Raw genomic sequence first — 27,998 nt, forward strand, 5'->3', positions numbered from 1 at the left:
TAATGGCATAAGCATTTTGCTAGCATCATTTTCTGTAGACAATATTAACCCTCATTCTTTGCGAGGATTATTTCATTGTGCCTCGTGTTTAAATTCATTTCTGTAATACGATGCCATTTTTCATAAAATTCAGTAAGAAATAGGCTGGTGCTTATCAAGGAATTCAGGATCGTTTCCTTTACATAGTCCAAGTTGAAGTCTCAGCATTAAGAAAAACTATTGTGCACAATTTCATTATGAAAATCCAATATTTATGCAATCAAGTAGCCAATTAGTAGGACATTTTTTTCTTTATTTAATATAAAAATGTGAAGACAAGGTGAATATTTTACCTGTCCACCAATTTTGTGCAATTTTCTTCAGCGTGCCTCTGTAGTGCTGCATGTTGTATAGTGTATGGAACAAAATGCCAGTTTCAGATTAATGTTAGAGTCCCGTGATAAAAAGCATAAACATATAATGTATAGGAATGTTGTATCAACATTACCCAGTCTGGTGGCTAATTTCTACTTTATTTAATCAGAGATGTCCATCTGAGGCAGTTGTAATGAGGTGTAATATTAGTTGATTATTGAACATGAAATTTGCTTTAGCAGTAAACTTATAATTCTATCTTTATTATCACACCATTTAATATGGCAGCTTTCGCACGTGATCAATTTGCATTGATTTGATTGGCTTTGCTTTCTTGTCAGTTTCCCCCCATCCTGTGATGTTTTCAACAGTAAACAACTTTGTTGTGCTGGTTAAGTGAATGTCCATGTGAGGATCATAAAATAAAATATTTCAGAAAAAAAAAGGAATTTGTGTTTGAGCATTGGGATAAGGAAAACAATGGGAAGGGGGTCACCATAAAGCAAATATTCAACACCTGTTTTCTTTGTGATCTTTCTTGGACTCTTTATAGATATAATTTATGATTGTTGACAAATAAGTGCATAAAATGTCCAAGCACTGAAGTAAACAAGCATTTTGTCACACAAGAATTTGGTTGGATAAAAACAGGCCCTCATTGAAGACAATACAGTAGTCCACATAGCTGGCAAATCACTTAAATCCCTCTATGCAAATAGTAAACCAAAACCAGGGCTGGAACAAACCACAGTATACAGATTCTGAATCACAAAATAAGATAACACCATATATATTCTATGAATACTTCTCATGACCTGACTTGGACAAAGCTAGTTTTTAAACAAATTCTTGTCAAAGAGAAAACCCCAATTTGGTTTAACTACACAAAAGAGCCTGCAAAATGTACTATCAAAACAAACTATCTTATGACTTTGAGACAAATAAATACTTGAATATGACACAGAAATTGCATCAATTCTTAATAATAATAGCTAAAATATTTATCTACAGTATTCAGCACATTGTCCTTCTATTATTCAAACCAAGAGCACAGTGTACAAAAAAAATTTGCTGAAATATCAAGGAGGATAACATTTAACTCCGCTTCAAACTTATTTCACAATCCATTTCTCATTCCATATCACCTCAATGCTTTTAAACCAAAGCATGCAAAATATAATTTTATTTGTTAAAAAAAGTTTCTTAAGACTGGAAAGTTCCTCCGCATTTTTCCTATCGTGAACAGTTCACAGACATACAGTTAAAATATTGCACCATTGCCTCAAGCTTGGCATCCTCAGAACTGCGTTATAAAAATATTTTGGTTGTCCATAAACTGTGGATTCTCCAATCTACTTACTAAGTGTCACATAAATATATTTCTTGATGGCTTGATAAGAATCCCAACATTCTGTATATAGAGCAATCCAAGTTTTATGCATCTCCTAATAAAAATATATACAGTTTGTTCTTCATAAGGAACTGAATCACCGATTTGTAGTGCCTGTCATAATCTTTGTGTTCATCGTTTTCTTTTTTTTTAAATCAGATCAAAAACATTGACCTCCATGGCAAAATGGCATTAAATAAGTCTTGAATTTTTCAAATACTGTATCAGGGTCTTGTAGACAAAGCCATACTGCCCTACAGTCTGCACCATGTGCATTCTTTGTTCACGGATCTTGGTCAGAACCCCAGGAATATCCACTGGCTGTAACAGATAACAAAAACAATTCTTTCTTCAAAATCTTATCACTTTTTCTCATAAATTATTGACAATAATAATTATAGATCATGTAACTGCTCTTATGGGTCATAATCCCCCCCCCCCCCTCAATTACTTATTTAATGAATTCTGAATTGCTTCAGAATGACACATGTAAAAAAATTCCATTACTGAACAGCTGCTCACTACAAGTGGCTGTAAACAATTTTAACTTTCACTGCTGTAACATGCAGAAATGGACAAAAGTTGACAGTGCTAAAAATACTATCAAATTTACTATATATGCATATTTTGTAATTCATTACAAGATAAATATAAGCAATTTATTTGAGAAATACGTCTTCTTCACATGGGAAACCTACATAACACGACTGGTTTTTTTTATTCTACTTGAATGTATTACCTCATTGAATTCCAAGCAAGCCTTCATGACCTCTGTGAGGATGACCACTCCTGTCCGGCCAACCCCAGCACTACAGTGGACAAGGATGGGTGTCCTGTAGCTGTCCGTCCTCTCTCCCAGGGCATGTCTATGTACAGACTCAATTTCATCAAGATATGCTGTCACGAAGAAAAAAGAGACACCAGTCATTTCAACAAAGCACAAACAAAAAATTTCATGACTATAATTTAGTCTTCATTTTGACCAGGTCTGGAAAACATACATATGGCAGTCACTTGGTTTTTATATAGGCAAGTTTTCCTCTGTTAAAACCATACTGTAACATTGGTTTTTTATTATGTAAATGATATTTAAAGGACCTGTGATATACTGAAGAGTGGCGTTTCTGACTTCTGCTATAGTGAATGTAGAGAAAAGACCCAGGTAAGGGGTATTTTGCATAACATGCATGTTTGCCATATACACCACATTCGGACATTTTTTTTACATCCACCACTGTATAAGATCAAGCAAAACAATATCTTGATTTAATCATGTTTGCTCCAGTTTGTGCAAATGTCCATTGCTGAATTTTGTGATTCTGAGCATAGAGAAAAATAAATTATTGGGATTTTTTCTTATGGTTCATAAGGATAACAGAAAATGATAAAACTTTACATGGTTTCTTTTCACATTAAAAACACAGATTGTGCATATTAATTTATTGGCAGAACTAGAATAACAACTGGGGCTGGTTCTACAAAAAAAATCACAACTGAAAATTGGGCTCAACTCTGAAATCAAAATTTCATGCTATAAACATATGTACTTACATAAAAACCCATATATGTCATCTGGGCATCCATGGTCAGGCCAGTCTGTGTATTGTAAGTGCCAGACAGTCTTGGTCTGTTTGGACTTGACATGCCTTACTTCTAAATTACTGGTCACATAACACAAGGAATCATTGGCAAACTTAAACTTCACCTCATACTGTAAAGAAACACAAGGGTAAGGAGTCAATAATGACAAGACTGCACAAGAGATGAGATTAAAAAATGAGAACAATCTGATGCAGATCAAATAATATTCTTAAAAGACTGACCTACCTGGGTTGTACCCCTCATTAACAACATGCAAATATTTAAAATATGTACAATTCATAAATCAATATACAACACTGAATGAGGGAATTGATTTGTTCAACAATGAGGCATACTACAGAAAGCAATTAAACGGTTACAGTACTGGAACATTTAATTTCTCATCCAAAGGAACAGCTTCCTGAAATGGTGTTTTCTAAGCGACTCCTTCCATGCTGAAAGGACATATACTGATTCAATTTTTAGTTCAATTTTTGGAAAAAAACTTTGAATTCCAATACTCAAAGAATGCAACCCCACAAATCTCACCTCTCCATACTTCTGTACTTCATTTGGCTTATCTGGCCAGTATGGGAAACATTTTTCTTTTCCAGCTTCCTGTAAGATAAAGTTAATTAAGACTTTTTAAAGCTATATGATCATTTCAAACATATTTCACCTGTTAAGGATTGCTCATATTGTTACACTTTCAACAATAAGTGCAGGATAAAGCTATTTGATTTCATCGCAGAATTAAAAATAATCAATGTATAAAAAAATTAATATGTATCACAATAAATAACAGTAATGATAGTAATTCTGAGATTTTTATTTTAAAAAATCAGTTAGAATCAACAATTTTTGGGGATGAAATACTCAAAGGAAAAAAAATTATGCATATAAAATCTGCAAATGTACCATTAGTTCAGTCAACATGGATATCACTTGGACGTCCCACTCCCACACAAGCTGCCAGAAATCACCTGCAGTTTTAGCCATTGGAGCTTGGGTGGCAATGTACCAGAAGTCCTCCTTTCTAATCTTCAGCTACAGTATGGAGAACACAATTATTAGATATCACATTGTGTAGCTCTCCATGCTAGAGCAAATGCAACTTCTTCATTTTACAAATACTAAAAAGCATGGAGTCTTCCTCCCTTATCTTCGGCTACAGCACATAAATTCCATAACTGGTATATATATTTAATTAACTTAAATCCGCACATTTAATTAATTAATTTAATCTCCATTTGTGTTCCCCCTGCACAATTCATTTTGGAAAAAATATATGCAACAGACAAATCGTTAAAAATTTCACCTTAATATGTGATGCATTGATATATCCAGTCTTGTTCTCCTTGGTGGGTTTTAACTTCACTCTGTTCTCTTCATATGGGACCACATCCTTGAATCTGTTTCTGTCAGTATTTTCTTCTTTAAGCGCAGTGCTGCAATCGCTTTTAGCCTTTCTCTTTGGCAGTTTTTCGTACTCAACAAAAACTTGACCCTCTTCTAACTTGTTCTCTAAAATTTTTCTCTGAAAATAGACGTTTAATGGTACTTTTTAAAAACTTTCACATGGCACTGACTTCAATCTAACTTTTTAGTGTAAAGAAATTATATACAGCCATAAGCAGTATAGGAAGGTTACACATTGTAAAAATGATTTATTATATAACTATCTGGCTATAGCAACACCATGCTGCTCTCACAACAGACAAACATTCTGTTCCTTCTGACTCATCAACTATAATAAATGATATGTCAGTGAAAATTTGCCCCATCATAAGTTGCGAAAAGACCTGTCAAGGAAGGGAATTGTTTCACATTACAGCATCAAATGCACTGCCAGTCTCAGTGAAACTTTGCTAAACATTTAACAATATTAAACATTTTGTGGTTTTCAAATTTCCTAATGAGCAATTTTGGGTGTGTGGATTTTTTTTGGGGGAGGGGAATGCCTGTCACCTTTTTTTGTTTCGTGGTGCATAACTGAAGCTCATTTCAGGTCAAGTAAATATCGACATGCAAAACAGGGCTTGTTTATTTCTGAAAAACAAGTTCAATTGTGACATCATCTTGAGTGAAGTAACACATTTCTGAATACTTTTTACACATACTTTGATTTTTCAAGTTGGTGAAAGTGGGCCACGTTAAAAAGCAAGGCAGATGTTATCTGAAACTGAAAATACAGTCACATTTTTGTAGTACTGTTTGCATACACAAGACTGCACCAAGAAATGCTTTCTCTACTCCTTCAGCATTAGTTGTTTATGATTGAAAAAAAAATTGCATGATTGGGGGAGGGGGGAGGTTTACATAAAGAGACATACTTTGTATTTGAATAAAAAAAAAAAAACAGTTCACTTACTCTTTCATCCTTGGGAGCCCTGGCTTCATCGTTCTGCTGTGCTTTTAGTGTTGGCCTTGACACTGTAAGCCCATTCATCGCAGCCAGGCGAAGGGGGCCAATACTTCTGTGCTTCAACTCAGAGTCCTGAAAAATATATATATTAAGTGTTACTAAAATAACTTAATGTTACCATTTCAGTCCACCCATAGTGATAACCACCACATCTACTTCACTAAAGTCAACACCATAACAGTCTGAAATTCTATCTCCAGTTGAAGGTTTATGCTCATGCTAGCTAGCCCAAGTCTTTTCTTGTCCAATACAATCATTTTTTACCCATCAAATACAAAACAGAAGTCTGTCAAATTACTTTGGTAAACCAAAACCATAGTAATACCTCGATAGAAATGACTTTTGGTGAAAATGAGCCATTTGCCAAGCTGTGGCTTCTGTTTGCAGTGATATTACAGTGTACAAATATGGCTGACCCTTAAGTAAGTGTATACACATACTTGTCATGGAAAAAGTGTTGAAAGTTAATCCAATCACAGTCAGGCTACTCTGAGCATTTGTTCCTGATGGAAATAACATTAGTGCCCAAAATACTGCTAGTAAACTAAATTACTGTGAAAAAGGAGACTTCTTGGAATTTGTTATGAGGCCTTCGATTGTTTAAAGAAGGAGTGCCTAGGACCCTTGTAAACTGTAAGAAGTCTGAAAAATAGCAGCGCTGTCTGAATTTTAATATTATTCTGTAACTTGATTTGTCTGGGTCAACAAATCCCCCATTACATCACACTGCACACTTCAGTCCTTTATTGATCAACTTTTCTTTCCCACAGCATTTTACTAATATAGATCTCAGATGAGAAGAGGGAAAAAATAACAAACAGATCACCAATAAGGCTTTTGAATTTTGACCCACATTCAAAAGAAGTCTTTTCAACCTACCTGTCAATAATTGAAGCTGTCCAATTGAAATGTGACAAGACAACATCACCTTACATGTTTAAATCACTTTTCTTCTACAGCAGTTGATACATATATAAGTAATCCCAAACTGCCATTATAAAATGATCCTTGCCCTAGCTAATGTGCTTTAAAAAGTCCAAATGTCTTTCTCTCCAAATAACTTTCTATATTCTTAAACCTTAACAAGTAAACCGACCAAAACATCAATGTCACCTGCGTAGGTGCATGATCTAATATTTACAACCAGTAGATAATCTAAAGTGCCTCAACATACCTTTATCTCACTTGACCTCTTTTGCTTCACCAAGGACATCCACATTAAGATATATTTCAACAAGAGTTCATAACCTGACTGTGCTGAGACAATAGTAAGCTAAGTGTGACTTAAAGTATATTCAACCTACCCACTAATAGCTCCAGTCCCGATAAAAAAATAGAAACAGCTGATTTAGAGCAGCACCTAGTGTTGGCCTACTATTTCGTTGCAGACACGCGTGCATGACTTGTTCGCTAACTGGGCCAGCTTAAAAGAATCTGCAAACAATTTCAGACTTATTTCACACAGGGAGCTGGGCGAAGGATATCAAATATCACAACCATGAAGTCTGCAGCGCACTGGCATGCCAAGCAACAATGCACTACAACTATTACCCTTGTAGACTGCTGGTTAACATCAATTTTCTCCTCACATCAGACAGTCAAATTATGCACTGCAACCCCCTACTATCACAGAAAACCAACAGAATCATTTTGCTTTTTAAGTTATTATTTCATGCCCCCCCCAAAAAAACTGTCAAAACTATATGATAAGTCTTACACATAGTAACTCGATGTCTGCTTCAAGAAAGCCAGAAGGAAATTCTTTCCATCGTGTCCCAAGCTGAGGTAATAGAGAGACCAGCACTCATGTACAAATCCTCACCAGACAAACTATACTTCTCTCAATATGACAGCAAACAGATTTCCAATCCAGCTGTGATCACAGACTTTAACTATAAATAATTGATCATCTGATTCATGACAAATAGCTTTGACAGAATTTAACCTCTACCATCATTGCCAATGTATTTTTGCAATTAAATATAAAAATAATTTTTCTAACTGTGATCTCACGCATCACTGAGCATAATTTCAAATACACAGAAAAAATCAGGATTAGAAATATCAAAATTTTATACCTAAGTCATGTCAACTTTTATCACCAGCTGTGACATCCAAGAGAACTGCCCTTCCACATATGTAATCAACAGTGATTGTTATAACAATATGTGTAAGCCAACAGCACAAACAGGAACTTATACCATCTATTATATTATGCCCCTTAAGCTTTCCCAATTATGTTTAACACTTGAAAAAGTAATCAGTTTAGATTACATTACTAAAAACTGCACACAATTAAGTTGTGCTACCGTAGTACGTAACTGATATAGATAAATAGGGTAAGAAATTTGAGAGAAAAAGTGGTTTTGTTGGAGCAGTACATAATAAAAGTGAAAGGACAAAAAAATTGTTAAAAACAACATCAATGCAAATACCACACATCTAATACAAATATGCTGAAAACAGCTTGAGAACTTGATACCTATTGTACTATCAAACAATAAGCCAAAATCAAACTTAATCTCTAAGAGTTCTTCAAAGCACAAAAAAGAGACCAAAACAAAACCTACCTCATCTTCAGAACTGTCCATTTCAGTTTTCTTCTTACTCCTCCTCTTCACATCCCCAAGAGGCCCAGGCCCCCCTTGCAGAACCCCATGACCAGAGGACGTAGTATCAATAGAACTGGACTTGGAATGAGATCTACCACCGGCGTCATCTTTATCCAGTGCCGTTACATCCAAACACTGTATGCTTTCTTTGTCACTGTCATATGCTGTATTAGCAGAGCCAACTGTGAACTCCGCTTTACTGTCCTGTCGCTTAGCACCAGCTTCCTCAGGTGTCTGCTGCGCTGAAGATTTCACAGCCCCTGTCCCAACTGAGGCAGCCCTGCCCCTCTGCTGCACAATACTTTCATCAAAGACTGGTGGCTTAATGCTCTTTGTGATAGCACTCGTGCTATCCTGACTGGAGTCACTGTAGTGGTAACTATGGCGTATGGCTGTGGTGGGGGCAGGGGCAGGAACGGCAACAGCTGAAGGATCCGACTTGGACCGAGACTTTCTTTCTCTCACATGTGGTCGGGTTTCCTCCTCAGGTTCCGAAAAATGTTCGTGAAAAGTTGCATCTGAGGCATTGCTTTTCCTTTCTTCTTCCAGAAGATCAGGTGGAGGTGGCTCCCTCTCTCCACCCCCTTCACCATCGTCATCATCCTCGAACTCAATAGGGACCTCATCAAATTTAAGATCTGCCAGATTTTCAAAACTTTTATACATTTTGTGATTCACTGCCACAGGCTCTGTGGTCACCACAGGTGCTGCCACCTGTGGGTCAGTCTGTGACACTAATGCTGCTCCATGATGAATATTAATCATGTTCTGCTGATCTTCAAAATTCTGATCTAGCGTGTGCTGTTCTAGGGCACTGACTTCACAAGTCTGTCCTGCCCTTACCTGTGTTGCCAGGTCATCAAAGCTGTGATACTGAGCATAGCTTGGAGGAGGGTGAGCGGGCACAGCATTGGGATTGATATTCCTTCTAGACACCAGGTCTGGGCTGTCACTGATAGTCCTTGCATTGGTCTGAGAGGCCAGATCGGGGGTGCTCCGACTGGGGCGGGGGTAGGGTGGGGGAGGTTTGAAACAGTAACTGGAGTCTGTTGTCACTAAGTGAGGAGGGCAGTAGGGAGGGGGCTGTGTCCCCTGGGTGTTCAGTTCGGGCGTGCTGACTGCAGGGTACATGTTCATGCTATTTACCCTATCAACAACATTCCCCCTTTCCCCACCGCCCCCACCTCCACCACCACCATTATTTATAACCACGTGTCCATTCCTGTGCCCTTGCCCCCGGACCAAGTTCACATACTGCTCCTGCATGTTATATATGGATTCAGTTCGGATTTCAGGCTGGCTGTAAGCCATGGTCTCGGGGTGAGAATACACCAAGGAGTCTCCAATATTTCCGCCTAGCATCCTTTGCTGCATCACCTGATCATAGCTAGGACTGGGCCTGTAGGCAGGGAGCAGCATCTGCCTGGGATCCTGCAGGCTAGTTTGTGATACTCCCAGGTGGGATTGGGAAGTCTGTGTGAGAGGGATTTGGTATGGGTTATTGCCCGCCATGACGTGGCCGTTGGCCTGTGTGGGAGGTTCCGTGTTCTGATCCAGGCTGTACTGGGAGTGGCTGAAGTATTCCATCTGAGACATGGGATCACTCTGCGTGGAATCTGAAATAGAGTGGAAATGAGGAAATTTGAACTTTCAGGAAACTTCAAATTTTTAAAAATGATATTACTATTAAATCATTTTGAAAAAAAAAAAAGATGATTAATTGTTGTCAATAAAGTTTTATTTCTTTATCCTTTTTTTTTCAAGCCCATTTATAAATCATTTATAACTTTTGTCTTAAGACATCTCTTTATGTTGGTATGTCTATTGAACATCTAATGTATTTAAAACTTCATTTAGGGCTATTTTTATCATTATTGCTTTCTTTAATTGAGATAATTCTACAAATTGCTCTGAAATTTTTCTATCTTAGAAGGAACAGGAATAGGAAAAATAAACTTATATATATATTCAAAAACAACTTTCAAATTGTCACTATTGTTTAAAGAATAAATAATAGTTTAAAGAGTATTTAAAACTTTGCGAATTGCAAATGTCAAATATTTGAAATACTAAAGATTCTAGTAGTATTTACCTTGGTGTTGATAAAGTTCTTCAGAAATCACAACTTTCTGGGTTGAATTTCCCTGAAATCAAAGAAAAACATTAAAGATGGAATTTCTTCTTATATCAGATATCACTGCAAACTTCTGTAATACCATTCTTATCTGAAGATAACACCCTAAGACAGGATACAGGACCCTAAGACGTAATATGTAAATATCACTCACCCAAACGCATTTTAAAATGTTCATTTTGATATCTTTTCAATCAATCCAAGCCAAACTAATTAATTAATTAAGTGCAGTCATTCAAAGGCTTTCACGGATGTATATGATCAATGGTGTAAACTGCAAAAACTTTAAAATACTGGTATGAACTATGAAAGATCTCTTGTTGTAGCACAGCTGTGGACAATCAAGTATAATTGGTCCAGATGGTGTGAGAATTAGATGCTCAACAACAAATTCTAACATATTTATATATGACAGAGCAGCTGATAAATTTGCATTTAAAATGTCCTTTGGTCACCCTCAGCTTCAAAAATAACTTGAAACAAACCTTTTCACTATAGCATGCCCTTATCGTTTCAAGTTACCTCTGACCAGTTTCGTTTAGACCTGGATTATTGAGCCAATAGAATCCATGTTTTTAAGATCTTTCACCATAGTTTGGTGAAAACACTGATTGGATGAAAGTCTAGCAAGAAGTGGGTGCTTTTGGTCAGCATTTACAGGGATTACTTCGCCAAAGACAGTAAATAATATTAACAAAAGTGACTGGTTTTTGCACTGGCCTATGTGATTAAAAGCAGATCTCAAGCACCTGTATAAAATCTAGGTCATAATTGTATGTCATTAATGAGTTATTTTATACAGCATGTATATATACAAACAAACAAAACAAATTACCATGTCTTGAATTTTCCCGTGCTGTTGAACACTCTGCTGTATGTCACTGAAAAAAAGAAAATGAAACTGCTTCATACTAAATTAATATCTAATGCTCTGTCAACCAGAATGATTGATTACATTTTATTATCCCACCCTTTGTGATTACCTGAGTGAAAATCTAATTACAGTTAATTAACCATACCTTATGTTAGAGACAACTAGAGCTATCACTGAATACCATCAATGATTACTGCAAATCTCGAGAAAACTTGGTAAATACAATATCACGTTTCTCATCAAAATCATATTAAATCATATTAAAGCTGACACATTCTCAGAAAAATAAAGAACTTCTCCTGATATTTTCAGGTTTAAGATTTGTTCTCATGAAGGGAAAAATAACTGATAATAAGTTCTCCTGTTGTGTAACTGTACAAAAACAAGACATTTTGTTAAAAAGAACCTTGATTTTATTTATTATTTATTCATTTATGAAATACTTGGATAATTACACGTCTTCACAAAATTTGAGCAACGCAATAATTGTCCCATTGAAAGGCATCTTCTATGCCTTAAACTGTGCTTGCAGTGCATGAAATATCAGTTGCCTCCTACATATGAAAAATTGGTACAAGCTCTTTTAAGTAGTGCTTATTCATGGTTACTGTTCTTTAAATACTTACGGAATAGACTGGATTTCTCTTCTGAATAGGTCTTTCTCTTCAGTGGCTTCACTGATTCTAGAAATATGTCACACATAAATACAAGTTAACAAAAAAGGTCATTACACTATAGATTGTTCCAAGTTTTCAGCTAAAATAAAAAAAATCAGAGAAGAACAACATGAATCAACCCGGACACAGTATCCTCACTTCTTAAATCACAGAGATAGAGATATCATGCTGTTACACCTCATAACCTACTTGCACGGATATAAAATACCAATCTTAGAGCAAAATCAGGCCAAGGAAATATTTGCCAATTGATTACTATATAGATCATTAATCAGTACGTCAACTTACTTGACCTCTGGTCCTACCACCTTGTAGAACTGATGTAGCTGCACGCACATGTTCCAAGTGTATTTGGCAGTGTCCTGATCCTCCTAAAATATTTTTAGGCAACAAATTTTTTAATAATTAAAGATTAAGATGCTGTTTTTGTTTTAAAATATATGACAGGAATATGTGGTATGGGGCTTTAGTTTCGGAGGAAGACAAAAAAAAAACAACCAAAAAAAAAAAACAAAAACAAACAAAAAAAAACAAACAGGCAAATGAAAAGATAAATAAAAAACCAAAATGAATAATGTACTATTACGATGATTACTCAATAATAAAAAATTGAACTTCCTTGGCCAATGTAAGATTACTGTAGTAGCTAGATCCAACTCCAGATATGCTTTGTGACCTCACCCTAACTGGGGAATGTTGCTTTATCAAATTTAAGACAAATATCAATATTACCATAGAAACACAGACTTGTCTCCTATCTTAATTTGACAAAAATGAAAAAGCTTACCTCGCCATTAATTCTTTGACATTTGGCTCATATCTTGGTTTATACAGATATTGAAAGTGACATTAAAGAAAATGAGACTACAAAACAAATCCATTTATCTCCAAGGACCATTTGCTTTTACTCACCATTATATACTTGAGAGCCTTTGTGCCTTTCTCAGGATGTATAAGAAAGAAATTTTTGTTGTAAGACATCTGTTTAACATCTTCCCAACTGAAATAGAAATGAGAACAAACTTTTTAAAATCTACAAGCTTAATCCAAGCTTGAACATAATAAATGTTAGACATTTGATTTTAAGGAAACTGAATGGTTTCTTATGACAACAGTCTATCTTTCATGATGTTTCTGCCGTTTAGCGAGGTAACAGGTTTGCCTTTACCATCAGACAATAAAGATATTCCATTTTAAAAAATATTAAAAACATCGATTTTAAAACTAAGAATGATAAAAATAGTGGTTATAACATTGAGTTTTATCTGTTATTTAAAGAATGTATTACTGCAAGACATAAAATAATTTTTCTATAAATCCAGCCAATACCTATAAGAAGTGATCAGCTCATAATTTGAAGAATGTATTATTTTAACACATAAAATGATTTTTTGAACAATCTTATCAATACCTATAAGTGGTGATCAGCTCTCCACTCTTGTGTCTGACATAGATGCCATGGATAGATGTCCCCAAAAGAAGTTCTTTGCCACTGTCATCCTTGGAAAAAACAATATCAAATTTCTCATAAAAAACAAATTAAAGCTGGCTAAAGTTGGCATGCTGAAGCTGTCAAACATCTACTAATAAATCCTCATGTTGTGTAACAGTACACAAACAAGACATTTTGTTTAAAAAAAAAAAAGGTTGATTTTACCTACAATTCATGCATTTACGAAGTAATTGGATAATTATACATTTATCACTTTTGTAAATAAACATTGCAATTTAAAATGCCAATTCCAAGAAAATCGGCTTTCAAGCAAACTACTTTTTTTCTCTTTTTCAGCACATAACCTTACAAACACAATAAAAATTACCTTGGCAGTGTAATATTCTTGTCCAAAGCCATCTAACTGTTGGGCAAATTTAATGTATTCCATTTCTGCCATGACTGGTGGGAAGCCCTGCTGACTGCGATGGGCGTTGGTGACCTCCTGTGTGAGACCCACCAAAACATGCTCATCCGTGGTCATATGCTGTAAAACAAGGCATCAGGCATGAAAGTTTGATTATCAACATCTTTGTACATCACATGTGACAACTAGAACAACGTATCTGCAAACTGTTAGGGAGGTTCCAATGGCACACCTCGTCTTGCAGCCAATTTGTAAAATGTCTTAGATATCTATTTTAATTTTCATGTTTATGTGCTCAGAAGGCCTCAGTAGTAAAACATGTAAAAAAATCCCTAATTTTGCAGCAAATAATTTTGCTTACATCTATTTTGTTGTCCATAGCATATTACACAAGTATAATTAGTACATGAAAAATTTATCTTTTTAAAGATTAAAATCTTTCAAAGATTTCATCATGACAAAACATTTTATTTGTAAGCATGTGGCAAGAATTGTAGTTCCATTATTCCAGATGTGCTTCTTTCCCTCGGGCCAGGCCTGCCAATAGTTATCAGGAGTTATCAGATCTTCAAAATTTACTGGTTCCAGAATCATCAATATACTATTATTTCGCATAAAAACAATACTTTTTGCACAGAAACCATTTCAACTTCTTCTGATGGTAAAACAAATTGCTAGCAAGTTCATGCTTTGCTAACTTTGGTCATTTCTTGTCGATATAAGTCAAAGAAATGTTATACTGATACAAAATATTAGTGACCAAAATTCAATTTTGGTTCTCCCAGCAGGAAAGTCACCGGCCATGGCCAAGAAGGCTATTGGTTATTTTGCATAATATTTTGTTCTCTTTAGTGAATCCTTTCACCGTACACGAAAGGGTGGATGTCAAATGGAAAATGAAATACTAAATTAATGGGATGAGTAAGAAATCCACAAAGCTGTTGTAAACCCTGAGAAAGATCACGTTCTCTCAATCACAATGAACCCTGAATTTGTCATAGATCTGATTACTTTATGCCACAGCAGGAATCCTGACATTACAGGTTCAGAAAATCATTAAGCAATTCATGAATCAGGGCTTTGTATCAATTACTTCAAGTCACCAGTGTAATCATTCATTTTTGGATCATTATCCTATATGTTGTACTAGTGTGACATTAATCTACATCAAGTTGTAAGTTTATGCTGCACAAACATGCCAAGAAAAAGAATATATTCAATAATTTATAAAAATAGTTGGAACATTATCTATCCAATAGTAATATAGTACATAAAGAGACTGAATCCTGGCATACAAGTTAACATCACATTTATCACTTTTGTGAATTCTTAACAATAAACAATGCAATTTAAAATGCAAATACCAGGAAAACAGTTTTTCTAGTAGCATGGTTGACCCTAGAAATTCAAATACTTGCCTTTGGTAGTAAGACATATTCTTTTAAGTACTCCTGGCTATGCCTGTCACAGTCATGGTCACCAAACTCAGCTTAAAGAGAAAGAAAAATTCTGTAATCAATACATACAGCAGTATATTTATAATAATAAATATCAATAGAATTAATGGGATCTATTACCTTTTAAGTTTTCAGTAGCCTGCTTGATGACTACCGTTTATTGGGATGAGATTGCCATTTTGTGCAAAAATTAGAAAAAATATGGCATGGGGTCCAGAGGGGTTGACTAGACCAATGATATTTTTGGCTCCCAAAAAGTCAGAAATCTGCCAATAGTTGGAAAAAATCTCATCCCTGTATTTGCCACTGCCACAGTAAAATCCAAGGAACATGACTAGAAGCTGTGGTTTGTCTAAAGAGAAGTTTCAGTTGTTCAGCTATTTCATACCTTGTAGACTGTAACTTGCCAGAAGCACTGCTTGCTCAGGGGCACAGGCTATGCGACCTTCTATTACATCATTTTTAATCTGTAGGAAGAACTGGTACCTGGAAAAAAAACAGCAATCCAGTGAATTCATGATTAACCTAATGTTTATTTTTTGTCGGAAAAAGATGACTCAAAAACAGGCAAAATCTAACACTGCTACTGCTTGTCAATTTTTATTTAATAAGGTCGCGCGTCAAGGTTATTTTCAGTTGCACCCTGGATTACGCACGCTTGCTCCGCAAGGTGTCGCCTGTGGTGGGGGGGCATCACAGCCCATATGGTTACTGTGGCGAAGGTGACAGGTACTTCCAAACATTTTTTCATAACTGTCATTTTTCCTTATTCTATTCATGAATTTGATATTTACGGCAATTGAAAATGTGGCACCGGCAAAAGTGAATCTAGGTGCGTTGACAGGCCGCACAGGTGTCCCCAATTAACCGCCGCCAGAGAAGAGACCCCAGGCATTAAACAACACAACCTGTAGATATTGGAAATTTGGAGAAAGTTAAGCAACTGAGGCTTTATTAGATTTGGACAGAAATCGGGGGTAATGCCCAGTGACATGCCAAACCCCTAAGTTCAAGTCTTGGCCCTTGACACCTGTAACGCACCCCTTAGTCAAGAATCTGAACAAATCAATGTTGGGCAGGTACAGGGTATACTCTATTTTCTACAGGTGTTTTGTGATTTTATCAACTTGATTGTCAAGTGCCAGACCTTTTGTTCTCAGGTACTAGTAGCAAACTTTATCAGATAACAATCTGACGCTAACCAAGCTGCACTAACAGCGCTGTAAACCCAGTTATCAATGCTGTCATCTTTACCTGTATCTTTACCGGTATTATGCCAGTGGTACGTTTGACACATTTGAGTAAGGAAATATGCTTTTATGCTTACATTCATTTGTAATACGTTAGCATTAACCTGTTAATAAAAACTTGGAAACTTTCAATGTTATTACACAATAACAGTATAATGATGGGAGATGTTATGATTAAATGCTTAGAAGAATAATAAAAACAAATTATGTGAAATATAAAATGAATTGATTTTATTTGGGTTATTTATTTATTTATTTCAAACCAATTAATTATCAAACATGAAGCTTATTTTAAGAAACATTCGCAGATATATGAAATATAACCCTGCTGGTACACAGATCTACAGTTCTAAAATGCAAATACCAAGTACCTTTCACACACCACTGATGAGATGTGAATAATCATATGTATAAAGTAGTAAAAATATCACAAAATGTGTGTAAGCAAGATATTTCTACAAGTAACCTCATTAATCAGTCAGGAAACTTCATAATGCACCCAATAAATGTAGAAATTTGAGCCAGAGAAATTCTACATACAGGCATGACAGATTTACCATATATTGCCATCAACCCTTAACTGAATGGGCATAGAAAGAACAAAGTGAGTCTCCCTCCCATTAAAAATGAGAAATAAAAATAAATAAATAAATAACAGATACTGTCATTCTTAATACTGAAAAACAATGGCACCTTGCAGCCTTCACTGCCTCACTATTTGCAGACAATGTTCTAGTCACTGTAACTGTGTACTTTTGATGAGGCATAGATGCAAGAATAACTTCTTTGAAGTATATTGTGAAGGTCTCTTTTGTCATAAATCTGCCATGTATAACCTGAATGAACATATTGCGATTCGCACCGCAGCAGCTTGTCTTAGTAAGGACTCAACCAGTTTGAAAACTTGTGGCATAGCTTCAGGGACAAGATCACACCGTCTATCCTTGCTGTGATGATGGATCTACTAGTACATTATCTATGTCTTGTCCTCCTAGTTTCTCTAATACCATTTCTGCTGATCTATATGCTCACATCAATCTCTACAGCTTTACCAACTGCTACACAGTTTTTACATCTGAAAGTATAAAGCAAAAATTGTAATAAAGCACTATCAATTTACTTGTTAGATATTGATTCGAGGGCAAGAGAAAAATGCAGAAACCTCATATGATAATCAAGATAATTGAAAATCAAATATGCATAATCAAATTAATAGCTTTAATTGTACATACCACTGTTGATTTAATCTTTTAAACTTCAGCATAAATTTCTCTTGTTAAAGCATAGACACTTTATTAAAATGTGCTTGAACAAATAATAATAATAATAAACAACCTGCACACAAGATGGAACATGGAGGTCAATTGCCACAAAATAAGTTGATTTGTACTTGGTAGCCTGAGAAATAGTATCAGGTATTAATTTGAGCAGTAAATTGAGTAATAATACCACAGAGTTAACAATGACACAAGCATATGGTGTTGTGTAACAAAATTCATGCATTAAATTACTTGCTGTGGCAGTGTCCTCCCCAACCTATCGTGCACCGCAGGTTTTGATTTTCAATGTCATCAAAAATGTTTATTGTTGTTAGTTTGATTTACGTATCTGCTATTCAAATAATATCGTTTGGAAAATAACTAACTCATTTAATTATGCTTTTGCAACATGAAATCATCATTAACTTTGCCGGTTCACGTGTATACAGTACCTTGCTATCAGTGCTGCTCTTTTCTCCCTAACTCGTCACTGACAGGCTAACCACATCGTTTCATAACAACGCTGGTATGCTCCTTTACTTTTGGTGTTGGCAGTTTCGCCCCGGGGACATCGTTTTTGGTTAAAAACAACGTATCGTTTTCACCCATCTATACATTGCTCCTGTACAAAATGGCCGCTTGCTGCCCCCCCAAGGGAAAAATCTTAGCACGTGGGTAGTTACGCAAGACCTGTGACGTATAACGCGCGCAAGGTTATTAACCCTCATCCACAAGGAAATGGAACCCTACGTAAACCCTGAAACCGGGCCTCAGAGGCCCGGTGTACCATGAAAATCTGACTCCCCCAAAAAAACATTCAAAAATCTAATTTAATTTGAGTAAATAACTATGATCTTGTAGTATGCATAATGGAGGACACATTGGCACTTTTTGTTAGTTTGCAGGTGTAAATTTTCATGAAAAAATAAAAAAAAATAAAGATTTGTATTTTACCACCCAAGGACTCCCCTATGAAAAAGCTATTTATTTGACATTTGATGACCATTTCAACATCTTTTCTTTGAGGATACTTTATGAGGAATATATTGAAAGTACTTGAAAGTTTAATGGTTAAAAAATTGGGTGAAAAAAATAATAATAATAAAAAGACACATTAAAAAATAAGAAAAATTAAAGATTTATATTCTAACACCCAATGACCCCCCTATGAAAAAGCTATTTATTTGATATTTGATGATCATTCTGACAACTTTTCTTTGAGGATACTTTATGAGGAATATATTGAAAGTACTTGAAAGTTTGATGGTTAAAAAATTGGGTGAAAAAAATAATAAAAAAAACACATGAAAAATAAGAAAAATTAAAGATTTGTATTCTAACACCCAATGACTCCCCTATTAAAAGGCTATCTATTTGATATTTGATGATCATTCTGACATCTTTTCTTTAAGGATACTTAATGAAGAATATATTGGAAATATTTGAAAGTTTGAATGGTAAAATACTGGGTATGCTATATAAGAAGAATTCAGTAAAAAGGCGATGGGGCCAATTTCTTGAGTTAAAAATGTAGCATTTTGACATGGAAGTGCAAAACCTACAGGTAGTAAGATGAATACATGTTTTAAAAATATTCACCAAAATTTTCACCACCAAACTTTCAAATAATAACAAAATGTACATCTCTGTGCAAACTGTGTAGAAAACAATGGTATGGTGACTGAATATAAAATAGGTCTTTTTCTTTATGGGAATCCAAATCTCATGGGTATAAAAATGAAGATTTTCATGATTTATTTTTCATTCTTTCACTCACTATTTTATCATCAAACTTTTAAATATTTCCAATATATTTTTCATAAAGTATCCTAATAGAAAAGATGTCAGAATGATCATCAAATATCAAATAAATAGCTTTTTCATAGGGGAGTTATTGGGTGATAAAATGCACATTTTTAATTTTCTATTTTTCATGTTTTTTTTTTTTTTTTTAGTTTTTTCACCCAATAGTTTACCATCAAACTTTCAAATATTTCCAATATAATCTTCATAAAGTAAATTTAAAGGAAAGATGTAGAAATGATCATCCAATATCAAATAAATAGCTTTTTCAAAGGGGAGACAATGGGCGGTTAAGTGCACATTTTTAATTTTCATACTTTTTTCATGAAAATATTCACCTGCAAACTTTAAAAAAAAGTGCCAAAGTATCCTCCATTTTACATACTACAATATCACAGTCATATACTCAAATAAAATAAGATTTATGAACATTTGTGGTGGGGGAGTCAAATTTTCATGGGGAGTCAGATTTTCATTATGAAAATCTGACTGGGGGAGTCAGATTTTCATGTTACACCAGTCCCATGCTCCCTTAACCTCCACCTGGGTGCATGAATATACACTGTGTATGGAAAATGCAGAAAAAGTTTTTTTTTTCTCAAAATGGAAAGTTTCGCAAAGGTAGTGCAGTCTATCAGGTATGTAATAATGATAGATTTAAACTGATATCTGCATATCAGGTGACCAAGGTGACCGATTACTCATAAATAATAATTTCTCCAGGTCTTGAATCTTTCACAGGCAGATTTCATTGACCATACTGATAGTCATAGCACACGTGATATTGCTTGTGTAAAACATTTTATAGCAAAGCTATTTGAGGTAACATGGACTTATTTATCCCATGTGGAAGTAAAATTATCAAGCGACCGGGCCTCAGAGGCCCGGTTTCCAGGAAATGGGACTAACTTTTGGAAAAGTTAATTTCTACATATGTTGTAAATTATTTCAAAACTAATTATTTATCCATTGATGGGGTATAAGTTGCTTGAGGATTACATGAAAGGAACAGGCTCAAAACCTCATGCGAACGAAGAGAGAGCAAAAGATACATGGGTCCGGGCCTGCGAGGCCCCTGAAAGGTGATTGAGGGTTAAATCAGTAAGAGTTGTCTTAACAAATTCAAATGATGACATTGAGGATATATTTTTACAGATGCAACTGCATCAAAAGTGAGATTTAATCAATTTAAGCAACAACATCTGCTTTCAAAAAAAAATAAAATAATAATAAAATAATAATAATAATGATAATAATAAATAATAATAATAAAATTAATAATAATAAATTAATTTTAAAAAAATGCAGCTCAAGGCCTCAAACACAGCACATTTAGCCACATGTGTAGATCATTAAATACAACCAGCATTCTACGTCATTTCAACGACCTTCATATCTTTTCGCAGTGACATTAATGAACTTGGGAGTTTAACTGCAATGTACAGCTAGACTTCTGTATATGTATAGCCTGCAGCAGGTAGGAGTACAACCATCTATCAACATTCAAGCCCCTAGATGTCTGCCCTCTTGTCAGCAAGCACTCATTTCAACTGTGAAAAGTGGTAGATTCTGAGACAAGATAAAACTCGAGCACGAGCGCGTAATTATTCCAACCTCATGGTCTGGTGACTAAACCAGCCACCTGAACTCTCAGTAAAAAGACTCAGACTGTGGAAAGAATGCGGATTATTTGCAGTTTGGCAAGAAAAATACTATTAACTCTTTTTATTCTATGTTTATTTATTAAGTCCTCAAATACCCAAAATTTCCAATCAGTTGAGCAGTGCAAAATATGTTTGTGCTGCAAAAGAAACTAGATCGATGAACAGTGAAAGCTGTGGATGAAAAAGCTTTTTGTATTTACTGTCCGTCATCTTCAGGGTTCTGTAACCCCCCCCCCCCTTCCCCAACACTGCAATTTAACTGTAACAAGATACATGCATCCATGAATTTCGTGTTTATTTTTTTAATTTGTACACAAGTTTCAGTGCCCACTTGGCATAAAGGGGAAAACAGGAAAAGTTACCATAAATTCATGTTCTTCTCTCCTTTAGATTTTTACCATTTCCAATGTTTATCAACCAAAAGTTTTCTTTTGCTTTTGATTGTGAATGATTATCATTATGTCTTGGGAAAAAATGCACATATACGTATACTTACCTGGTCATCTCATCTTGAATCTTGTGCGAATTGTTCACATAGAAAACCACACCGAAGTACAGCAGTGGGTGCAGGGCAGTTTTGTCCAGCTGTTTCTTCAGCGGTCTTTCCAGCTCCACCCACCGAAACTGGTGCTGCTTGTTCAAATACTTCAACCCAAAATACTGCATCTGGATATATAAAAGAAAAGTTGAAAGAGCATGTTTAATTACTGTTAAAAATGGTGATTAGAAAATGAAGAGAATATCAGAGGATCTGGTTCATTACTGTTAATCATGTGTAATATGTTGTTTCACTAGAAAATTGCAATGATATTTAACTTCATTTCATATCAAATTTCTCAACACACTGATTTTTCATATAGGTTCATTGATTAACATAATGAACTTATGAATAACTAGCTTCAATTCAATCATATACAGTAGATTTCTACTAGTACACATTTTTGGTGTGTTGATAAATGCCTTGATGCATCTACTAGCAATAATTCATCTCCTGATATATGTCCGAGCATATTATCATTAGCAGGGAACACCTTTCCCTGCATTATCATCAGTGATTCACAGGACAAAAGACCACTTTGAAACACTGACCCCATTGTAGAGGAGATCAGCACACCCAGCAGCCAAAGTGTGCCCCTGCTCAGATACATGGAGATAGTAATGACTCGGTTTTTAAATACACCCAGACAGTTAACACAGTCTATCAGCTACATGTTATAGAAAGTTGTCTTTTCATGCCCTTATATAAAACCAACAGTGGTTCAGCAAAATGTCAGTTATTGCTGCAAACCATTCAGTAGTACAAGCTCCCCTATGGTTGATTTAATCAATTATAAGCCGGAGCTAGAGGCAGAGGAAAAATGTTCTAGTAGGCGTTAATATGCAAACAAGATATGTGGCTGATGATTTTTTGGGGCTCTGGTTGATGCTTTCCGCCTACTTTTGATACCAGTGTGGTTAGGCTGACAACACATTTTGTACAGCAAGTAGCCCGTGTTGTGATACTCCAAATAGTGTGGAGAAATATTTCAAATAATAAAGATATTATCAGATAAGATATTATATAACTAACTTTAGCATCACAGCAAATGCCACATGATATCCATGCACAAGCCTAATCCATTTTAATATAATCATGAAGTTTAATGGCCTAAATGAGGTACCACATTTTACACCTGAGTAAAGCCCATAAATAATACTGTTGTCCTTACAAATTTTATTGTCCAGTGATAAAGGTGATAGTTAGTTTGAAGTGGTGTTCTGAATCATTTTCCTTTACTTTACAAAGAAAACCATATTTCCAGAAAGGAGAGTGACATAATAATGAAGACAGTGCCACTATTTAAATGCACAGTGATAAATGTGAAAGCTTTGGCAAGTTTATTGGTTTCATTAGTTACAAAAAAATTGTCTGGGTTGTTTAGACATGTGCAATGCAGGTATTATTTTCTAACACAGCATTAGCTGGGGATGTTATAAATACTGGTCTCATATGACATGGTTTGGAAAATAATCCTGCACTGTAGCAAGACAGTGCTGAGAGGTTATAATTCAGTTCCAAACACAAAAATGCTAATGTATATATGGCAAATTTTAAAACTATTTCTAGGCTTACTGTGTCTTTTTACTAGTCCAAAGATGACATATAACTGACAGGCAATACGTCTAAAGACAAATCTTCAAAATGTATGAAATTTTTTCTTTAAAGTTCCCAATAATCTCATCAAACTGACTACAATAATCTGTATTAATTAATAGCCTTATTTTCATGGACAATGCATTTGGCTTATAATGCATTCATCTGCTATAATTCCATTACCCACAATACATTTCAAATCTACCTACCAGTAGCAATATTGTATAAATTAAATGCACTCAGGAGAATACAAGTGACTAATTAAATCATTTCCAAGAAACCCTACCCATGCCCCTTTTCCCTAATCACATTAGTATTACTTGGGAAATCAAATTCCAACTGAATCTAGATGGGTGTGCTCTTAGTTTACTGCTAGTGTCAGTGAAACCAAATACCAAAAGCATAGCAGCTGTACTTATCACATTTTTATATATCTATATAATCACCTGCTATCTGATAAAGTGAACTAAGGTTACAGCAAATATGTTATCAGTCTTATTTGAAAACCAAGTAAATTGTGTGAAAATAAACATGATTAATAGAAGAGTGTACAATATATGAATGTCATATTTTTGGTCAAGAAATGTGAAAATACATACATATTGTTTAATACTAAAAAGTTTGATAAAAGTAAATATTTAATTATTAATATCATTATTTTGTTTGAATGAATTTAAATCTTTCCCCGAAAGGTATTACAAGCATAAACATATGAAAATACAGTATATTAGGGTGTATTCCCAGAGATTTAGATCGATCCAGGGATTAAGATAATAATAATAATAATTTATTAAGCCAATAAAATACAAATGTATAAAATCGGGAATCTTTTGCCCTGTAGTAGCGCCATTGAAATATAAAAAATGAAAATTAAAATTACATGTTAGAGTTAAAAATAGTTACTGCCGAAGGATAAAAGCTATTTAAAAATCGCTTACTACCCTTTTTAGATCGACCTAACTCCCTGGGGGTTCATGCTAAATTGCAGTCAGCTGAGCGCGCACCATAGTTAATTACCCCTTTACAGCTTTTAGTAGGCGGGAAAGACGCTTAAGCCGGCTAAGCTGACAGTAATCTAGTGAGACTCCCCACAGGGATAGATCGATCTAAAACCTATGGAAATGGGGTCTTAGTCTAAAGCTAAAAATAATTGAAATAAATCAGACTGGGTTAGCAAAAAGGAAATTGTTTTCAAAGTCATGGCTTCTTCACAGGCACAAACCGTAGTGAACTTAAAAAGCATTCATAAATGCATTGCATTTTCTTATTTCTCCCCCAGTCGGAAAACGATGACTCAAAAATATCACTGAAATCAAAAGTTGCCTTCAACAAAAATAAGCCTCTCTTTATAAAGGTATGCTTGGGTAGAGTTTGCCAATGCCATCATAAGCACTGAGGGAATGAAAGAACCCTGCACAGCACAGATCATAGTTTGTTCAGAAAACAGTTGTTATGATATCTCCCCAGTTGAGGTAATAAAGCTGGTGGGAAAACAACTCATACTCTGCTTTTGCTAGAAGGGATCTAGAAGACAGTGCTGCACCTATCCACAATTGAGTAGTACATAGTAATAGTAACTTGGCTTAAACCATTGTCTTAAGTAAGTTAGTAGTCATACACATTGTAATTTGTTAATAGCACTCTCATTTGATATTACATTTATAGTGTCATTTTCATCCACCCAAGTGGATGCATATGTTACAAAGAATAAACTATATGTTTACTTACTCCTTCTGTAAGTTCGATCCTCTGTGCAATGCTCTGCAGGCATTCTTGGGCCAGGCTCTCCGGAGTGAGAGTACATTCAATCAGCGTGTTGTCCAGCAATTGTACGCTGACCACAAATTGGTTTTTGGAAGAGACGTTGTATCTCTTGGTCTTCTTTAACGTCCATTTAAATGGCATCCTGATTTCTTGAGCTCAGAGTTTCAGTGAGAAGCCAGCCAAAAACCATTTCAGATGTTGAACAATGGAGTTCCCATCATATAAAATGACATCTTATGATTAAAAACAGCAGTTATGGGAGGTGACCTCTGTAGAGGGAATTCTTACAAGCACTTAGGTCAATCCCACATTGTTAGGATTGGTATGTTCCTGATCCAGTGCTGTGTTGATTGCTCCAAAATATGTAGAAGTAAAGATATTTCACTGCAGTCTGAAAATAAAAGAACAAGGTTTATATTTTTCGTCCCTTACCATAAAAATGATCAAATTATAATACCTACGTCACTGAAATCACTCATCAGTCCACCTGATCCATTAGAAGAACTCCTTACAAAAAAGTAACTTGAAGTAAATGTAAAACAATTTTGCTACTCAATATCCCACAACAAACTCAGTTTAAAGAAAAGTTAATATATATAACATTTTGGAATAAAATGGCAATAACATGACATGTTCAGCAACAGTTAAGATTCAATTACCAACCAAAATATCTTTCCTAACTCAGTCCAAACAACACAACAATAACACAGGGTAATTATATCATGCAGTTCCTCAATTATCAATCAGATGTGTTAATTAGGAAGTTGTTATTCTGGATTAGCATATAATAACATGAATACAGAGGAAAGGGTTAAGTGATTTCATCTGTAATAGCAATGTTAAACCAGAAGAGGTATAGAATTTTGGAATATTCAGCAAAGAGCAGAGGGTCTTTTTTTTTTCTTTCTGCAAGGAAGTCTTCAGCATAATTCTGAATGAGTTGAAGAGTATGACTTGTCAGCAGTTTAAATGTCTAGACATTCACTGTGCTTCACCTGTACCAAGGACTAGACCAGACAGAACACATTTACCAGGGTGTTCCTGTAACTCAGACACTTCAGGAATAGAAACCCAAGCAATTTTTCACTAGTCTGCACTGCACAAGTCTCTTACTAGTAAATTACCACTATTAAGCCTAAGTCAGAAAATTGATGAGCCCGGCTAACAGGGGATTTCCTCATGTATTTGATGTAAACATTTGTGTTCAAAGCATTGGCCTTCATATTGTGATATCTCTATTTATCAAAATGATAATTTATCACTTGCGTATTTTTGAATTTAAATAAAATAACACAAATTTGTTCCCTTATATAGCAAAACCATTGCAATATAACTAAACTAATGATAAGAAATATAATCCGTGTACCTCTGATGCTTAAAATCAGAAGGTATCAAAATAGAAATTATATAATAATGTTTATGCTTTTGGTCTGTATGCATTTTAATTAAACTACCGTCTACCAGTAAAGACTATCATATACAAAAATTTTCAGGAATCATCACAATGTTTCATCTCAAAACAATGATTTCTAATAATCTGATAATTTGTCTTTTATATCTAGCATTGAAAGCAGTGATCAGGCACATGAACTTGGCAGTTCATGCAATACTGCAGTACTTAATAATTTAAACATACTAATAACAGCGTTTTTCAGAAGTACTGTATACTTGACAGTATATATAATAAACAATATTTTCGAATTTTGATAAAATACACAAAATATTCCTATATAGTGTATTAACACTCCTCTGGTTTCTCATTTCATCCTGGGACTCTGGGTTTTACACCACAGACTATAACCTGCTTCTGTCCTAAAAAAATTGACAATAACTTTACCCAACTGGATTTGCAATCATAAACTAGACTTTCTGAAATGGCACAGGACCATTCTTTTTACATCGAATTGGTATGTTTTAATGATCTCTACAGCACAACCCTTCTTCAAGCTGTTGCCATGTTCCCAAGGCAAGAGCAATTAATTTTGCCTGCTGTAATGAACTATTGGCTTGCATCTGAACATATGAAAACATTGCTGTAACCTGGATCTTCTAGTAAAGACAGACTTGGTCTGAGCAACATCTTACTGATGATTTCACTCCATTTTGACTTTCCAGGTTGTATGGGCTGGATTTGTTCATATCAACTGATTAAGGTGACACAGTTACAGATGAATGTGCCCGTGGTCAGCTTGGCTTAAACTTCAGTTTGGAGTCGTTTATAAATCGATGCTTCAATATTTCATAATAATAATAATAATGCTTATTGTGTTAAAACTTAGAAGCAGCCATCAACAAATTTATTAGAAGGGTTAACCTTACCGAAATTACCTTTAAATATTAAAACGATTACCAGGCAGACTGTCAAGTAGAATTAGAATTTGGAAAACCACAGCTGCAGTGCTTGGCTTGCTGAACAATGCTCGACGGTTTAGTGGTACTTGGGTCTTGCGAGCTGTAAAATCCTTCACCTCTAAGTTCAACCACTTGTCGGGATTCCAATCTAGATATGACAAATATGGTCTATTTACTTACTCAGTCATCTATTGAATAACTCACGTGCTTCCGGTTGTTATAAAGTACAATAAATGTTGGATTTACTCACCGAAAATTAGGAGGGGATTCCAGTATTCGATGACGTATGTAGGTCAAGAATGCTGACCTATCGAAATGGTCGTTGATAGCAAGTACTCTTCAATGACTGTCGCAAAGTTAGCAATTAGTCATCGTGTTTAAAGGATTTATCTACATCGAGTTGTTATCT

General features: G+C 35.0%; 1 protein-coding gene and 1 long non-coding RNA gene across 6 annotated transcripts; both read right to left on the reverse strand.

The window, feature by feature from the left end:
- Window positions 1-874: 874 nt before the first annotated feature.
- Window positions 875-27,971, reverse strand: LOC106177057 (tyrosine-protein phosphatase non-receptor type 21). Of its 5 annotated transcripts, none has more exons than XM_087003894.1 (21): window positions 27,840-27,921; window positions 27,588-27,737; window positions 25,202-25,628; window positions 21,836-22,005; window positions 15,752-15,849; window positions 15,325-15,395; window positions 13,868-14,026; window positions 13,459-13,547; window positions 12,960-13,047; window positions 12,336-12,418; window positions 11,997-12,053; window positions 11,332-11,377; window positions 10,455-10,506; window positions 8,321-9,978; window positions 5,697-5,822; window positions 4,644-4,862; window positions 4,244-4,372; window positions 3,875-3,943; window positions 3,296-3,455; window positions 2,484-2,641; window positions 875-2,065 (listed from the first exon to the last, which is right to left on the reverse strand). In XM_087003894.1, exons 3-21 carry the CDS (start codon window positions 25,376-25,378, stop codon window positions 1,937-1,939), a joined length of 3,738 nt encoding a protein of 1,245 aa, XP_086860020.1. In that variant the 5' UTR covers window positions 25,379-25,628; window positions 27,588-27,737; window positions 27,840-27,921; the 3' UTR covers window positions 875-1,936. The 5 variants fall into 5 exon arrangements, with proteins under 5 accessions (XP_086860020.1, XP_086860017.1, XP_086860021.1 ...); XM_087003891.1 differs by having other exon boundaries at window positions 27,566-27,737; XM_087003895.1 differs by having other exon boundaries at window positions 27,588-27,757; window positions 27,840-27,889.
- Window positions 16,818-18,765, reverse strand: LOC147763506 (uncharacterized). The gene is made up of 2 exons (XR_015332775.1): window positions 18,325-18,765; window positions 16,818-17,688 (listed from the first exon to the last, which is right to left on the reverse strand). It is a non-coding gene; the product is annotated as an uncharacterized LOC147763506 (long non-coding RNA).
- Window positions 27,972-27,998: the final 27 nt, after the last annotated feature.

This window comes from Lingula anatina, chromosome 2, assembly GCF_051362555.1.
Source record: "Lingula anatina isolate TDL-2025a chromosome 2, LinAna3.0, whole genome shotgun sequence".
NCBI classification, from domain to species: domain Eukaryota; kingdom Metazoa; phylum Brachiopoda; class Lingulata; order Lingulida; family Lingulidae; genus Lingula; species Lingula anatina.

Bases quoted from the DNA above. Each gene is read 5' to 3' on its own strand.
- LOC106177057 (XM_087003893.1), bottom strand. From the start codon at position 25,378: ATGCCATTTAAATGGACGTTAAAGAAGACCAAGAGATACAACGTCTCT. The intron at 14,027-15,324 runs GCAAGTATTTGA...CTTGTTTTACAG, and splicing joins AATATGTCTTACTACCAAAG to CATATGACCACGGATGAGCA. The intron at 4,863-5,696 runs GTAAGTGAACTG...GTCTATTTTCAG, and splicing joins GGGCTCCCAAGGATGAAAGA to AGAAAAATTTTAGAGAACAA.